Source organism: Myxine glutinosa, chromosome 7, assembly GCF_964187855.1.
Source record: "Myxine glutinosa chromosome 7, kmMyxGlut1.1, whole genome shotgun sequence".
NCBI lineage: Eukaryota > Metazoa > Chordata > Myxini > Myxiniformes > Myxinidae > Myxine > Myxine glutinosa.
In genome coordinates this window covers 62,544,671-62,562,100 of record NC_136267.1, presented here as the reverse complement: position 1 = coordinate 62,562,100, position 17,430 = coordinate 62,544,671, and the positions used below count along the sequence as shown (strand labels likewise).

The following is a 17,430-nucleotide window of genomic DNA, read 5'->3' as shown; positions in this document are numbered from 1 at the left end:
GACACAGACACAGACACAGACACAGACACAGACACAGACACAGAGACAGACACATAGACAGACACAGAGACAGACAGAGACACAGACAGAGACACAGACAGAGACACAGACAGAGACAGAGACACAGACAGAGACACAGACAGAGACACAGACAGAGACACAGACAGAGACACAGACAGAGACACAGACAGAGACACAGACAGAGACACAGACAGAGACACAGACAGAGACACAGACAGAGACACAGACAGAGACACAGACAGAGACACAGACAGAGACACAGACAGAGACACAGACAGAGACACAGACAGAGACACAGACAGAGACACAGACAGAGACACAGACAGAGACACAGACACAGACACAGACACAGACACAGACACAGACACAGACACAGACACAGACACACAGACAGAGACACAGACAGAGACACAGACAGAGACACAGACAGAGACACAGACAGAGACACAGACAGAGACACAGACAGAGACACAGACAGAGACACAGACAGAGACACAGACAGAGACACAGACACAGAGTTTGTCTTGTTTTCCATTTGCTTGTTTTCCATAATCCATTCTCTTGTTTTCCTCTTTGTCTTGTGATTTTGTATTGCTTCATGTATTTTGTGTTAATTAATGATTCTGTGCTACATCTAAGCAGTTGCATTGCAGATAATTATTGAAATGCAAATGTACATTCATTCAATCCACGCTCACTGATGTGTGAGTGTTCATCTCGCAACATTCCTTGACAGTCACTTTTGGGGCCCAGCAGTTCTTTGCCTCTGGCCTTAAATGTGTAGCTTTTTGTTTCTGTGTAATTGGAATTTACTTCAATACCATATCTTTTGATTATATCCAACTTTCTTGAAATCTCAGACTCACTTTTTGTACACGTTTTGTACACGTTTTGTACACGTTTTTGTACAAGCCCGAGCTTGTAGATTTGATCGGACAATAATGCTGGGATTTATATACTGTGCTGTTTTCTACAACTGGTTCGGTGCTTGTTATTTTGACTTGCAAGTAAGGGTAAAGCTGGGAAGGAGGCACAACTGCTTGCTGATCCCTTGGACATCGGTGAGTGGCCGAACTGGGGTTTGGCTGACCTGTTTGTGTTCCCATCTGAATCCCTAGCTCGTGATGTCTGAACCCAAGTTAAAATTCCATACATGTATCATGTGTGTTTGTTTATTGTCTACTCATGTCCCTGTAATTCTTATGAAATATTTATGACACTTGAGCTTCCTAAACATTTGACGACTGTATATGAATCTTTCATCAGGTGATCCCTAAGAACGGTGCAGTATTTTCTGTAAGGTGGAGCTGTTTGAATATCATGGAGTTTATTATTAAGCCTCTGCCTCCCTAGAGCAAAGGTGAAGGCTTATTGCTGTTGTAAGGTTTGTTTCTGAAATTAGCGGCCCTAACTTTTAGCTCACCTGGAACGAAGATCAGGGGAGCTTATGTGATAGCGCGTCGTCTGTCTGTCCGTCCGTCCGTAAACGCTTTAAACTTCTTCTCCGAAACCGCTGAAGGGATTGCGACCAAATTTGGCACAAATGATATTTATTGTGTTGTGAGTAAAGTTTGTTCACGGCATTAAAAAAAAAAATCGGGGTCTAAGGGGGTCTGCCAGGAGTCAGTGGATCCAGGTTTGACACGCCCCCCCCGCCCCCCAGAATAGGAATTTGCTTTCTTTGAAACTACACACACGATTTCGATGAAACTTGACCACAACCTTCACGACCCATGATGTACCAAAGTTTGTTCATGGCATTAAAAACATCGGGCCCTCCGAGGGTGTACGGGGAGGGGGGGGGGGGGGTTTCCTCAAAAATAGGTATTTACTTTCTTCTCAGAAGCTGCACATACAATTCAAATGACACTTGACCACAACGTTCCGTTTATCAGCCATGATGTACCAACGTTTGTTGCACTAAAAAAATCGGGGTCTAAGGCGGTCTATGGGGTGGAGGGCATGTTGCCCACCCCCAAAGTAGGTATTTGCTCTTTTTTCTGAAACTACATACACAATTTCAATGAAACTTCACCACAACCGTAATCACCCGTGATGTACCAATATTTGTTCAAAGCATTAGAAATATTGGGGTCTGAGGATGTGTACGGGGTGGGAGGGGGTGGGGGTTGCCCCTCAAAATAGGTATTTTTTTGGTTTGTTGAAAGTCTTATGATTATATTAGTATGATTCTACATGCTGCCCTGTCTTCTAACAACCATTAAAATTGGTTTAAAATACCTTTAGTCAGTGTAGTATACAGTTTATTCCACCAGGTGAGCACCAGGGGTATTGCCCATATTTTTAATGGTACAACAGACTTCCTTAGTCCTCTGGGAGTGCTAACCCACTATTTAGAAAATGATTATTTATTTTCTCTTTCTCTCCCAACACTTCAAATTTCTGAATTGTATCATTTCCGAGCCGTCTGGGTTGTTCGGAATGAAATTTTGCAGCAATAATGTGAATAGTAAGTATGTCGGGTTGGCTTTTTTGACCTTGATATATTTTTTAAGGTCATGACCTAATAATAGTCATAATGTTTTTCACCATAACGTGACTAAATTTAGTCTGATCGAATGAAATTGCTCTCTAGATAGCCTAGATCAAGCCTCATTTACCTTTAATTTACATCATACCCCTCTGGGTTTCAGGTCAAGGCATTTAAAAAAGCAAATGGCGTTAAAAAAAAAACACTTTTTTTTTGTCATCACTCAATTTTTCCAATGTGGAATCTCAGACCGCTTGGCCTTCCAAAATTTTCTTGCATCATAAGTGTACCTGCACTGAAGTTGTGCACCTGATATTTAATTAGTGTCCTTGACCTCCTTTTTTTTGGTGACCCAATTAACAAAAACATCTTTTCGTCATAACTTGAATCGTTTTCGTCTGATTTTTATGATGTCTTAATTTTTACTCTATCCCTAAATGTTGAAGACTAAGGTTGTATGGTGGTCCGAAACAATATGGCCATTATTGAACAATATGGCCAAGGGTGTCATGGGCAATCGCAGATATCTAGTTATTATTACTTTTGTCAGAGGAGAGGGTCTGTCTGTCTGCACGCATTTGCGTCTGTCTGCACAGAACGCGAATAGGTATACAAATTACACACTTATGAAATGATAATTGTAATGATAATGAAACATATTTATAATAATAATGATAATTATAATGACAATGCTGCACAATAATAATGTTACATAATGATAATAATGACTATTGAAAATGCTAATAATAATAATGATCATGTGATAACGATAGCAATGATGATAAGGATTATGGTACATGGTAATAATGGTACGTGAGTGCAGAGTATGTCTATTAATTATGTACCATTGGAATGTGAGTGTTTATTAATTATGTACTGCTTGAACATGAGTTGAACCGTGAGTAGTTCTATTAATTACGTTCTATTGAAACACACCGTTTCAAACTTAAGACCCCTCGGACCATTCAGACTCATCAGACCCTTTTAAATACCTGCCGCATGGTTGGGTTGTTGGCGATTAAAGCGACAGCCATCACTGGCTTTGCTAATGGGAAGTGCGATTGTGACACCCTTCCAGGACTAAAAACAACACCTGACAAAAAGATGAAAAAAATGGGGGCCAAATCTTCCCTGTTGCCTGGATTTTTTAGGGCAGCGCGGTCATGGTCAGAGCGCCGATCGGTCCCCATGGACCGGCCCTTTCCCTCTTGTCTCTTCTCTCACTTTCTCTTTCTCTCTCACTCTCTATCTCTTCCTCTCTCTTCCTTTCTCTTTTTCTCCCTTTCTCTCCCTCCCTCTCTCTCCCTCTCCCTCCCTCTCTCTTCCTCTCCCTCCCTCTCCCTTCCTCTCCCTTCCTCTCCCTCCCTCTCTCTCCCTCCCTCTCTCTCTCTCTCCCCCTCTCTCTCTCTCCCTCTCTCTCTCTCTCTCTCTCCCTCTCTCCCTCCCCCTCCCTCCCTCTCCCTCCACCTCCCTCCCTCTCCCTCCCTCTCCCTCTCCCTCTCTCTCCCTCTCTCTCTCTCCCTCTCTCTCCCTCCCTCTCTCTCTCCCTCTCTCTCCCTCTCTCTCTCTCTCCCTCTCTCTCTCTCCCTCTCTCTCTCTCCCTCTCTCTCTCCCTCCCTCTCTCTCTCTCTATCCCTATCTCACTCTCTCCAACTCTGTCGTGACCCTGACTTTGTGAAGGCGGGGGTACACCATCCTGGATGTGGTGGTATCTCTGGGTCGCTCCTGCGCGATTCATCGGCTGTCGCCATGCTACGGCTTGTTAGAGAGAACTGTCCGGGCTATGAAACAACACCTGGCAAAGGGCAGATGAGCTCCCTTCGGGATTCAATGGCCACAAGTGCAAAGATGGCGTTTCCTAAAAAACACCAAATACGGGTAGGAAAATTAATCTTTCCACCTGGCCTAGTTTTATCCCCTCCTGCACCGTGGTCCTTTCCTTGTTTCGGGTCGAGGTGAAGGTTTTGCCAGTTTTTCTTCTTCTTTTTCTTTATAGCCCTTTATAAACTAGTGGCTCTCAGCCTTGTTTAGGGCAAACTTCAATAAACGACCCACCTTAGACCTATTTTACCCTTTTAGACTTTTTCTACCCTTTCAGACTCCTTTCTACTACTTTTTTTTTTCTTTTTTCTTTTTTCAAACTTCAGGCAAACTAGGCAGTCGTCTAGAGCGGAAAAATTTGAGGAGTGGCAAAAAACGGAATTCTTCATGAAATTATATAAGTAAACTAGAACTTGAACTCTTCGATGTCACGACGTCGACTGATATGCCTCCGCCAACATTATTACATCATTATAATACTTGTATCAAGTTTGATTTCAGTCCACTCAGCTGTGCCCAAGTTGGCACATTTTTACCTGACATGACCTTTGACCTATTGCCCCAAAATTTAATCAGTTCATGTTTACATCATTATACATACCTGTACCAAGTTTAATTTAAATCCCTTTAGCTGTTCACAAGTTCTCACATTTTGTACCTGACATGACCTCGACTTTTGGCTTTTGACCTCGGGACCCCCAAAATCTAATCGGTGAATCTTTACGTCATTATACATACTGAATTGGATCACTTCAGCCGTTCTCAAGTTATAGACCTATTAGATATTTGACCTTTAACCTTTGACCCCAAAAACGAATAAGTTAATCTTTACAATATTATACATGCATGGTCTTTGTCTTTCCCTCGCGGTCCCCATGTGCTGTTTTTGTCTTTCCCTCGCGGTCCCCATGTACTGTCTTTCCCTCGCGGTCCCCATGTGCTGTCTTTCCCTCGCGGTCCCCATGTACTGTCTTTGTCTTTCCCTCGCGGTCCCTATGTGCTGTCTTTGTCTTTCCCTCGCGGTCCCTATGTGCTGTTTTTGTCTTTCCCTCGCGGTCCCCATGTGCTGTCTTTCCCTCGCGGTCCCTATGTGCTGTCTTTGTCTTTCCCTCGCGGTCCCCATGTGCTGTTTTTGTCTTTCCCTCGCGGTCCCCATGTACTGTCTTTCCCTCGCGGTCCCCATGTACTGTCTTTGTCTTTCCCTCACGGTCCCCATGTACTGTCTTTGTCTTTCCCTCGCGGTCCCTATGTGCTGTCTTTGTCTTTCCCTCGTTGGTCCCCATGTACTGTCTTTGTCTTTCCCTGGCGGTCCCTATGTGCTGTCTTTGTCTTTCCCTCGCGGTCGCCATGTGCTGTTTTTGTCTTTCCCTCGCGGTCCCCATGTACTGTCTTTCCCTCGCGGTCCCCATGTGCTGTCTTTCCCTCGCGGTCCCCGTGTACTGTCTTTGTCTTTCCCTCGCGGTTGTCAGCTCTTTCACGAGCCTCGATTCAGTATAGAAAAAAAAAAAAAAAAAAAAAAAAATGCCCGTACCAAGTTTGAATTGGATCACTTCAACCGTTCTCATGTTATTGACCTTTTAGACTTTGACCTTTGACCTATGACCTCAGCTTCTAATCACTTAATATTTACAATATTATACATACCTGTACCAAGTTTGAATTAGATCACTTCAGCCGTTTTCAAGTTATAGTCCTATTACAGAATTGACCTTCGACCCCAAAATCTAATCACTTAATCTTTCCATCATTATACACACCTGTACTAAGTTTGAATTAGATCACTTCAGCCGTTCTCAAGTTATAGACCTATTACAGACTTTGACCTCTTGACCCCAAAATCGAATCAGTTTATCTTTACATCATTATACATAAGTGTACCAAATTTGGTTAGAATCCCATCACTGGTTCACAAGCTATTGTGGTAATAGTATTTTTTACATAACATGACCTCTGACCTTTGACCTCGTGACCCCAAAATCGAATCGGTTCATCTTTGCCTCATTATACATACCTGCGCGAAGTTTGACCAAGATCCCTTTAGCTGTTCTCAAGTTATCGCGCTAAAGGAAACCCATCACGGACGGACGGATGGACAACCTGAAAACGTAATGCCTCCGGCGACTTGTCGGCGGAGGAATAAAAAGCAAACCTTAGCAGTGGGAAATGAAAAGTCTAGATCTACTGATATACATCATTGACATCTATAGAGGAGACTAGAGATGCGCAAGTGTTGGGGCCTCTGTTCAAATAGTATTGATGTTGGAAGCATTTCTTTTACTAGGGCATGCCCGTACTATATATATGCCCGTACTATATATCTATCTAAAATTATATCCCCCCCCTCTATTTACATGAAATGGTTTGGTCCATTCGCAACGCCAAAGCGAACGGCGAACGGCTTGCGAGTACAGTGACAATCCCCCCCTCTATTTACATGAATGGTTTGGTCCATTCGCAACGACCACAGAACCCCCCCCTCTATTTACATGCAATGGTTTGGTCCAAAGCGAACGGCTTCCGGAGTTTGGTAAAGAAATCGCCATCGCGTGCACAAACGCGCAGGAAAGCGAATGAATCGCAAATTCGTTTTTATTAGTTGTAAAACATAGTTTAACGCCAACATAGTTTGCAAACGTGAAATAAATGAATACGCTCTCAAATGTGCCATCCGAGGCAGAGTGTGCCCGCCACGTTCGGCACACGCGATCGTTCGCTGCTCTCTGATTGGTTGAATCGTTTTTTGGACATAGCTCGGTAAGTAATTGTCCGATTAATATGAAACCTTGAAAAGGCACATCCTCTGGTCCCCAGCAATATACCTGGCAAGTTAAAAGTATATCGGACCCGTGGTTGTCGAGAAACAGCGGTCACAGACAAACGTACAAACGTACAGACAGACAGACAGAGATTACTGGAATTATAGATAGATTCATACTAATGTTGGAAGCATTCAGGCTCACATTAGCGAGGCCTGTGGAAAGGATGGGAATGGCTGGCTTTGGCATTGATGGCACAAAACAGATGGCTCACAGGCCAGTGGTCATGGTAGATAAAGCAGCCAGGTGATGGTGGCACAGGACGACAAGGCCAGCAGGCCTATGACATGGCCGACAGGTAGGGGCCGACCAGCAAGCAGGAAAAGACATCTGGCTTCGCCCTAATCTGTCATAATTTAATTTATATCTCCCCACATGACCTATCTAGTCTCCCACCTACTTTGGATCTGTCTAAGTTGTATTAACCCATGGTTATTCTTCTCTACGAATGCAGAAGTTTTATCCATACTAATGCACAATATTCATTTTTGGAAGTTAATTGTGATGGAGGCGCAAAGCTGAAAGTTTACCTGGGGTGCCTTAACACTCTTGCACCGGCTCTGTGTAATAGACGTAGCCATGGTGCAACTACTGACGTTCAAGCAACCCCAGCCCTTGATCGCTTGCTCTGCTTGCCAAGCGGCTTGCAAAGCAGTCGATACCTAACGATTGGCTTAGCAACTGAGAGTAGGCTGCTTGCTAACGGAACACACCCCAGCTCCACTGTGTCTTCAATTATATATATTACAGTAACTTGTTTTTGTTTTCAGGTTGTTCTTTTTAACATGCTTATTGCACTAGTCCATCAAACTCTTCTCCCTCTTTTAACAAGCTACTCCACTATTGTCCATATTATTCTCTTTTTGACTTGTCGTTTACCTTGCATGCATCGTATAGCCTTCCCAATCATCCTTACTTCCTTACTCCAATTTCCAGGGGTTGAGAGGGTGTGTGTGTGTGTGTGTGTGTGTGTGTGTGTGTGTGTGTGTGTGTGTGTGTGTGTGTGTGTGTGTGTGTGTGTGTGTGTGTGTGTGTGTGTGTGTGTGTGTGTGTGTGTGTGTGTGTGTGTGTGTGTGTGTGTGTGTGTGTGTGTGTGTGTGTGTGTGTGTGCGCGCGCACGCGTGCGTATTGTGTGCGTACGCACACTTGCATGTCACACTACTCCTACTGTCGTACAGTTTTGGACCGATTACATCCAGATTTGCTACATAGGACCAGCATGACCTCCTTGGTGTATAGGAGTGTTTATATATTTGGGGGTAGGAGAGAGTGAGATGCCAATTCTCTATGTAAATGTGTATCATGTAGCACCACCTTCAGGTGGGAGATAGTATTACAGGAGTCCTCCCTTTATCTATATAATAATACCGTAAGGACTCGACTTTGTTATCCCTTTTACGCCGCACCCAGTGACCCGATGCCCACGGCACTAATGGATTTACGATCTACGAACTGCGCTCTTTGTTTATCATGTATAGACATACTCGAAAAATCTGAATTCGCCGACTTTGGGACCCAAAAGCGTCCGATTAACGGCCGATACGACGCCATCTTACGACACCATCGTATTGGCGTCTGCTGGGCGAAGGCGATGCGAGCCGTCCGCTGATTGGACAGTCGAGTGGTGTGATGGGTGGTGTGAACCAAATGGTCTTTTTATTCCCTTGAACATTTTAAATTAGGATATATAAGGAAACGTCTTTATCGTCATTTTAATAAAGTTAAATGGAGTGACGTTGCGATACTCGGGGTGCGTTGCATAAATCCTCGTAACTCAGAGAGGTGTAGCAGGTGGCTAGACGTAAGGAAGCTTTTTATTCCCTTGAACATTTGAAATTAGGATATACAGTATAAGGAAACGTCTTTATCGTCATTTTAATAAAGTTAAATGGAGTGACGTTGCGATACTCGGGGTGGGTTGCATAAATCCTCGTAACTCAGAGAGGTGTAGCAGGTGGCGAGACGTAAGGAAGCTTAAAGATAACGAGCTGAAAGCAGACGAACGATATCCCTTCCGTGGATGTTCCACGGGTTTCACGTCTTTATCGTCATTTTAATAAAGTTAAATGGAGTGACGTTGCGATCAGTGAGTTGTATACGAAGAGATAAAAGGATGGCATTGACTTCGAGATGGTACATGATAGTTGGCTGCGGCTGGCTGATGCCACGTTTTTTTCCCCTAAGTGCCATGGATGCTGATGGACATAATAAAGGTATCAGCTGATCTCTCATCGTAATATTACCCGATGGAAATGAACTGTTTCTTTGTTTGTCATTTCCTGTGCAATAATGTCAAATTGATAAGTCAGACATCCTTTTCTATTGACAGCTGCTCTCCTTTTCGATGGCATCATCTATTGAAATGCATGTTCTTCTTTCATATAATTTTACACATTCACAATCAGTATTTCAATTCTTGCAGACATTGGAAAGGAAGTTGACTCACAGGCCAACTCTCTGGCTCAATCACAGGCCGACGCACAGGCGATGTAATTGTGAGTAGCATTTTTGCACAAGTGAAAATTGATCTTTCTTCCTAACTCTTACTCGGACAAGCAAATCCCCTATGCCATCCATAATGGTACACTCTATCCATACACCACATCCTCCCTTCCGTGGATGTTCCACGGGTTTCGGCTAGTCTATATAATAATAGCGTAAGGACTCGACTTTGTTATCCCTTTTACGCCGCACCCAGTGACCCGATGCCCACGGCACTAATGGATTTACGATCTACGAACCGCACTCTTTGTTTATCACGTACAGCCATACTCGAAAAATCTGAATTAGCCGACGTTGGGGCCCAAAAGCATCCGATTAACTGCCGATACGACGCCATCTTACGACGCCATCGTATTGGCGTCTGCTGGGCGAAGGCGAAGCAAGCCGTCCGCTGATTGGACAATCCAGAGCATGCATTTGTGCCGGTGTCGGCGATCGTTGTTCATATACGCACTCTTCATTCTCATCTTTCTTCCTAACTCTTACTCGGACAAGCAAATCCCCTATGCCATCCATAATGGTACACTCTATCCATACACCACATCCTCCCTTCCGTGGATGTTCCACGGGTTTCGGCTAGTCGTATAGTATTTCTGTCCCCACGTTTTCCAGTGCCATAAAGTGTTTTGAATTATAAGCAGTAGGCATGCTTTTGTTTGGTGCACGTAACCCATGTTATTATTATTTTTATTATTTATTTTGGGAGCAATTGAAGTAGCTGCCAATTGCCTATGCACCGCACAAATAAAGGTATGTGTCAGAAGGACGTGTTACATTATTGGGACATGATCGCCCATAAGGTGGGTACTCAGCTTGTTGGTAGTATTGGTAGTAATTCAAAGACTTGCATATGTGGTTTTAATGGGTTAAAATGACCTCCCAAAATGAATGAGTTAACCTCCTGGTGTTTATAAATTTGATTAACTGGCTTGCATTTTCCGTTGGAGCGTTTTAACTAATGGACCTTTGGTTAATGTTTGTTCGAATGGTTTTGTTGAAGTACACGAGTACACAGGGATTTCAGTACATGAGTCTGTTGGATGGAGGTGGTGGATGACATCCTAGTGAACGTTATGTTCCCCTTTGAACAAAGATCTAGAAATCGCTGTTTTGGAATTCCATCCTCTCTCTCTCTCTGCACACAGTAATCATTCATTTATTTATTTTGTGTACATGTTGTCCTTACTAGTGTACATTGATCGCCAAACAAATTTGTTGCACCCCATTTGGAGAACTATTGCAAAAAACAAATCAGTGTGTGTGGTGCAGCAACCTCTTGATTAACGATATAGTTGCATTTTTGAAGATAGTCGGGCAAATGAAAAACCTGAAATTAAAACAAATTTCACCATTATAAATAATGTAAGAGGCAGAGGTAAGGGGGAGTGCTACCTCAATCCTCATTTTTATTATCCTATTTTTACTACTATCGTGATTTATTAGCCCCCGTTGGACTTTGTCCGAAACGGGGGCTTATGGATTGGGTCTTGTCCGTCCATGCGTTCACAACCATATCTCGGAGATGTGTCGACCGATTTTGTTCATAATTGGCACAAATACAATCCATGACTGTATACATATGCACATCATTTTGTTTCGTGATGCGATCAAAGATGGCTGCCTGGTGGCCATTTTCTTGCTTAAACGTGTCCCCCACCATTTATTGAACATTCATGGTCCGATTTTGTTGAAACTTGAGAAAAGCATGATGCATGATGGCATATACGTGCACCTCGCTTTATTTTGCGATCTGGTCAAAGATGGCTGACTGGTAGATTGGCGGCCATTTTAGTTGTAGAAAACCCGATATTGAACACGTCCTCAACCATTTATCCAACATGCATTTACCAATCTTGTTCAAGATTGGCACCCAGATAATGTATGATGGGGTAAATATGCACGTCATTTTTTTCCCCCAGATCAGATCCAAGATGGCCAACTGGCGGCCTTAACTCTGTTTAGCAAAATTATTAAAACAGCAGGGGATATGCCATTTTATGTCTTTTTGTTCTTTTTATTTAAATTATAATGTTTAAGATCCACCTGGCATTCCTTCTCCAACTGTAAAAGGTCCTCATTTGAGAGTCCTTCCCGGTACGAGTCCAGCAACTCCTCTATATCACCCTCCTCCACCTTATCAAAGCTGACACTCTTGGCCATTTCGACGATGTTGCATCGTGCTTTCGACACATCATTATTCACGCTGAAACCCTTGAAGCCGTGAACAAATTGAGGGCAAAGTTACCCCTATACACCATTCATACAGGAATGGATGACTTCCTTCCAAGACTCCTCAACATTACATAGAACATCCCTTATTGTAAAGGCCTTCCAGAATTAATTTAGTCATGATTGCAAGGGTTACGTTTATTACAGCAGCACAATTCACACAAAATGGGAAACACTTCACTACATGATGTTAAGATGGAAGGTTTCTGGAAACTGGGGGAGGGGGAATGCAATCTAGCTGGCATCTGTTTGTTGTCAAGAACGTTTTCATGTTTTTCAGTGCGAAAATTTCATTGCAGCATTGTCCACGCGCTCGGGTTGCGTAATTCCAATCGCTTGTGAATATAAATAAAAAATCTTTTGGAAATGACAGGTGCGCACTATTCCAAAAACGCGCAAACAGAACACGCGTAAAACGCTATCTTGCTCTACTGGAACAGGAACATATGCCATTAACTGTGTGGTGATGTCACACGCCAGATAATGTTTTTTTTTTTTTTCAATTTTAATAGTATTTTTTTTTAAAGTACCATTCACTTCTATACATTATTTATTGAAACGTATCGCAATGTGTACACGTTAAAAAAAAAATCTATCTTGGTCATTATGGGCCCCTTCTGATTGTGGGCCTGGCTTCATTGGAGCCATTGGGGCCATTGTAAATCCGGCGCTGGCCAGTACCCCCTGTAGGTTAGAACAGGAATTCGTTCAGGATGCCGGCGATAGCTTGCCTACTCTAATTCTCGCCTATTCTTTGGATCTTTAACTCGCACCAACTAATGTCTGTAAACGGGACGTCCAGTTTGACGTCCATCCGAGGGACGGCACACACATTGATGAACCACCCTGCCTGGGAAACACTAAGATGACAGTTTACAGCTGGGTCGGGACTCGAACCCACGCTAAGCAGCGTAAAGGCAAGTGTGCGTATCTCTAGAGTAGTGGTTCTCAACTGATGGTCCATGGGGACTTTTTTTTCTCCTGGACCACAGGAACATTGTCCAGTGAGAAACACGGCGTGAGAAAAAAAAAATCAAACCAAAATGTTTGTTGTCTACTTTTTTATTACTTGCAAAATCGAAGATTTTTCAAGTATATTGGTCGGTTGTGTTTGTGGTTCTGTCTGTCTGTCTGTCTGTCTGTCTGTTTGTTTGTCACCGGCCTACAGGTCACAATTTTCAACCGATCTTCACCAAACTTCACCAAATGGTAGAGTTGGTCAAAAGCCAGAAGCCTATTGTTTTTGGGGTCAATAGGTCAAAAGGTCAACATAGGTCAAAGGTCACCAACTTTGCTAAATTTCTAAAATCCTCAATTTTCATCCGATTGACTTGAAAATTGAACAGCATTTGCATATCTGCTCACTGAATTCACCCACAAAGTATTTTTGAGGTCAACATAGGCCAAAAGGTCAACATGGGCCACATTTCTAAAATCACCAATTTTCATTTGATTGACTTGAACTTCTTAGAGGATTTATATATATGGTCACTGAATCCAACCACCATCTATTTTTGAGGTCAACATAGGCCAAAAGGTCAACATAGGCCAAATTTTTAATATCCTTAATTTTCATCCGATTGACTTGAAAATTGAACAGCATTTGCACATCGAGTCACTAAATAGGGAAACTAACTAGTTTTGAGGTTAAAAGGTCAAAGGTCAACTAAAGGTCAACCTTCCAAAATCGTCATTTTTCATTTGAAAAATCGTCAATTTTCATCCTGTTGACCCGAGTTTTGATCAAGATTGTAAATTTTAATCTTCATGAAATGGACAATTTGCTGTATCAATGGAAAACTTTGGGGGGGGGGGGGGGGGGGGGTGGGATTTTGCAAGTATCATGCTACGCATGACGTCTTCTTGTTTTATTATTATTATTATTATTATTATTATTAATCATGTCAAAAAGGAGGTGGTCCACGAAAATTTTATGATTGGTCTGGTGGTCCGTGGACTGAAACAAGTTGAGAACCACTGCTCTGGTCTCCAGGCCCTCGATCAGCCTCCCAACCCTACATTGTATTGACATCTTGTTCATAAACAAATAAAATTAAAAATTAAAAATAAATGTCTGTAGTAGGTTATTTCGTTAAAACGCACGAACGTTGTGCATTTCTCCCACACTACCCTCTCCCCCCGGTTTAACATGCTGGATTTATTTAATCTCCTTTCGTACTCCTTCAAATCCATTTAGCCGTGGCTCCACCCACTAAAAGTCGCCACGCCCTTTACGGCGCCGCCTTCTTCACCCAGCACGTCCTCGCTCCATCTGCACTTCCCGGCCTTTCGCGCCAGGCCTTCCGAGCTTCCGCGGCCTCTTCTTCCGACGTCGTCCTCCACATCGGGATACGCATCACCGCGTCATGCGCGACGAGCACGAGGTTAGCGCTACGTGACACGTTCCACGGACATAGTCGTCCTCCTCTCATTTGCTTTTGCCGTTGGGCTTTTCATTCATTTTGCAATCGTGTCGCGATCGCAAGGTGTCCGCACGAAATGCACGATTACGGCACATCGCACGGCAGCGATCAAAGCAGGGGTTCTTTTATATGATATCCTGTGGCGGAATGTCATGCGCGAGTTGTGGCTCCGAGGTGGTTGTGGTCGCCCCGAGGTGGTTGTGGTCGCTCCGAGGGAGTTGTGGACGCTCCGAGGGGGTTGTGGTCGCTCCGAGGGGGGTTGTGGTCGTTCCGAGGGGGTTGTGGTCGCTCCGACGGGGGTTGTGGTCGCTCCGAGGGGGGTTGTGGTCGCTCCGAGGGGGGTTGTGGTCGCTCCTAAGAAAGCCCTTTGAGTGCGATGGATCTCGATTCGCGCTCTTTCAGGCTCCGTTTGTCCTGGTCAGACCGATGTTCCTCGCCGATGTAAAAGGGTGTAAAAAATACAATGTTTAATTAGCGATCATTGAAACCATTTTGGGACGACGGAGGAGGTGTTGTTGGTAGTGTAGTGAGGTAGTTGACTCGTTTCCCTTCACCGACCTGTAGTTACTGATCCGTGCCGAGAAAGGCCAAATGTATTCGGTAGAGTATTCGATGTAAAATAAATAAATAAAAAGATGCAAGTCCTCATTGAGGGCAGAGCCCTGAGGCTGAACCCCACCTTAGAAAGGGGACGTGGTTTCATATTTCAAAAAATATATTGATGTATGAAGGTAAAAAAAAATGTCAGCAACTGCAATGGTAAAGTGAATATAAATAAATAAATAAGTGATTCAATGTTGTATTGGTAGTTACAGATGGTTGTGTATAATGTATATAAATAAATAATGCAAAATTGTGTGCTGGTAGTGATGGTAAAGTGAATATAAATAAATAAATAATGCAAAATTGTGTGCTGGTAGTGATGGTAAAGTGAATATAAATAAATAAATAATGCAAAATTGTGTGCTGGTAGTGATGGTAAAGTGAATATAAATAAATAAATAATGCAAAATTGTGTGCTGGTAGTGATGGTAAAGTGAATATAAATAAATAAATAATGCAAAATTGTGTGCTGGTAGTGATGGTAAAGTGAATATAAATAAATAAATAATGCAAAATTGTGTGCTGGTAGTGATGAAGTGAATATAAATAAATAAATAAATAATGCAAAGTTGTGTGCTGGTATTGATGGTAACAACAACAAAAACAACAGGCATTTTAAGGCCATTTTCCCTGCAAGAGCGGGGGTTAGCTTTGCGGTCCCCATGACGATCTTCTCCATTTTGCCCTATTTTCTGGCTCTCCCCTTGTTAACCCCCTTGCCCGCATTTCTTCTTCGACCATCTTTGATAAAGTAAAGGTAAGGTAAAGTAAAGTGATGGTAAAGTGAATATAAATAAATAAATAATGCAAAGTTGTGTGCTGGTAGTGGAGATGGTAAAGTGAATATAAATAAAGAATGGTTACTGAAAGCCCATACAATCCTGTATATTATTCTCCTGTAAAATGAAAAAAAATTAAATTTCCAAAATTCAAAAATTACCTTGTGTGTCCCATGACTTGTGGCTCTGATCCCCAAATGATTTGACGTGTCATGCCTACATATTATTGCATAAATGTACCGATTGTGAAAGAAACTTGTCAAGTCATTTTCGAGGAGAGGCTCGGGACAGACGGAAGGACTGACCACCCAAAATACGAGACCCCAACAGGGTGATACTCAGTTGGGGACTAATAAATAATTAATCCATTCTAATGAGTTGGGGTTTGGGGGAAGTGAGAGGTTTTGAGGGGAGGAGTAGTTTGGGGACAAAATAAAACCAAACTTGCATTTACCTCTACACACGTTCCACGGTTTCCTCGTAAAACCTGTTTTGTGACTGTATGACTGTAACTAAGTTTTCTGCTGGTGTTAACCATCTGTAACCTCTTTCTTCCATGAGCCTCAAATGTATTTAAAATCTATACCCACAATTGGAATTCTCATGCAGCATTTCTCACGTAAACCTGGCAAGAAATCTCCATTTGTATCATTTCAGGCCCTGTCCTCCCAAAAAACTGGGTTTTAATAGTCATACCAGACTGGTTGGTGTAGTGGTTACAGAATCCTCTGAGCCTGGTAGGTTGGTAGTTCGAACCCAGGCCTAGTCGTACTAAAGACTTCAAAAATGCTATGCTCTGTTTCTTTGCTTTATGCTCCTCGGCATCTAAAAGGATAGATCACTGACAAATTATAGGTTGGCAACCATTGTGCACGCTCGATGGGCCTGATGGCCTCCTGCGTTGAAGTTCCTTGCAAGGGCACTCGTATTGTTATTATTATTACTAGTGAGATACCTGTGCTACGCATGGGTGGGAGGCCAGAAGCAAACAGGCAATGCAGATACGGCGAATGCTAAAGCATGAAACCAATAAATTCCACATTCCTGTAGCACCTTCAGTCGCACATCAGACATGGACAGCAAGTTCGTGAAGGATTTCCACGAAAAAGGTACCCGTTCGCAAACAAACGGGTATGTTCACATATAGAAACATCGATCGTGGGTCTGTGGCGTATCTGTATATGGTGATCTGCGAAGTCCACGTTTAGAAAGTAGAAACCATCATGGCATGTCGTCATTTACTTGAACTCGATATCTTTTTTCATTCCAAACAACATAACTCCAATCACAAATTAATCACAAAATAAACTTTTAACAACATTGTTAATGTTTCCTTCATTGTAAAAACTACTAAGTCAACAGTTGAAAGGATTTTGAGCCGATAGGTGTTACGGCCTTGGCAAGATCGATGGAGACAGCGATCTGTGAGCGTATACACCACCCAAATAGCTATGTGGAATTCTCATGTAGAGATTAAACTCACGTCGTTTGAACTTTGGCTGAGGTCATTATTTACTTTTAATGATGTTTATATGCGAAATAAAAAGAAGATAATTGGTTTTGGGTCGTCCTTTCCGCATATCTCGTGGGATTGTGAGTTGGAGAGACGACTGTGATGGCGGGGAGGGGGTTGGCATTCTTTCAAGCAGGGATTCAACCCATGTCCTTATAAAAGGTCTTTGTCCGAGGGCACCGAGTCCGATCGGTGCAGCTGTGCAGCGATCGATGCAGCCGTTTGTGCAGCA

At 42.9% G+C, this 17,430-nt stretch overlaps 1 protein-coding gene across 5 annotated transcripts in view; it reads left to right on the top strand.

Moving 5' to 3' along the window:
• LOC137431290 (5'-AMP-activated protein kinase subunit gamma-2) overlaps nucleotides 1-17,430 on the top strand; it is a 166,775-nt gene that overhangs the window by 85,921 nt on the left and 63,424 nt on the right. The window contains exon 1 of one of the 5 annotated variants that reach the window (XM_068122456.2): nucleotides 14,111-14,264. The exons of the other annotated variants lie outside the window; for them this stretch is intronic. Coding sequence (XP_067978557.2) covers nucleotides 14,247-14,264 — 18 coding nt within the window. The 5' untranslated portion in view covers nucleotides 14,111-14,246. Of the gene's footprint in view, nucleotides 1-14,110; nucleotides 14,265-17,430 lie in introns of those variants that run through there. 5 annotated transcript variants of the gene reach the window in all.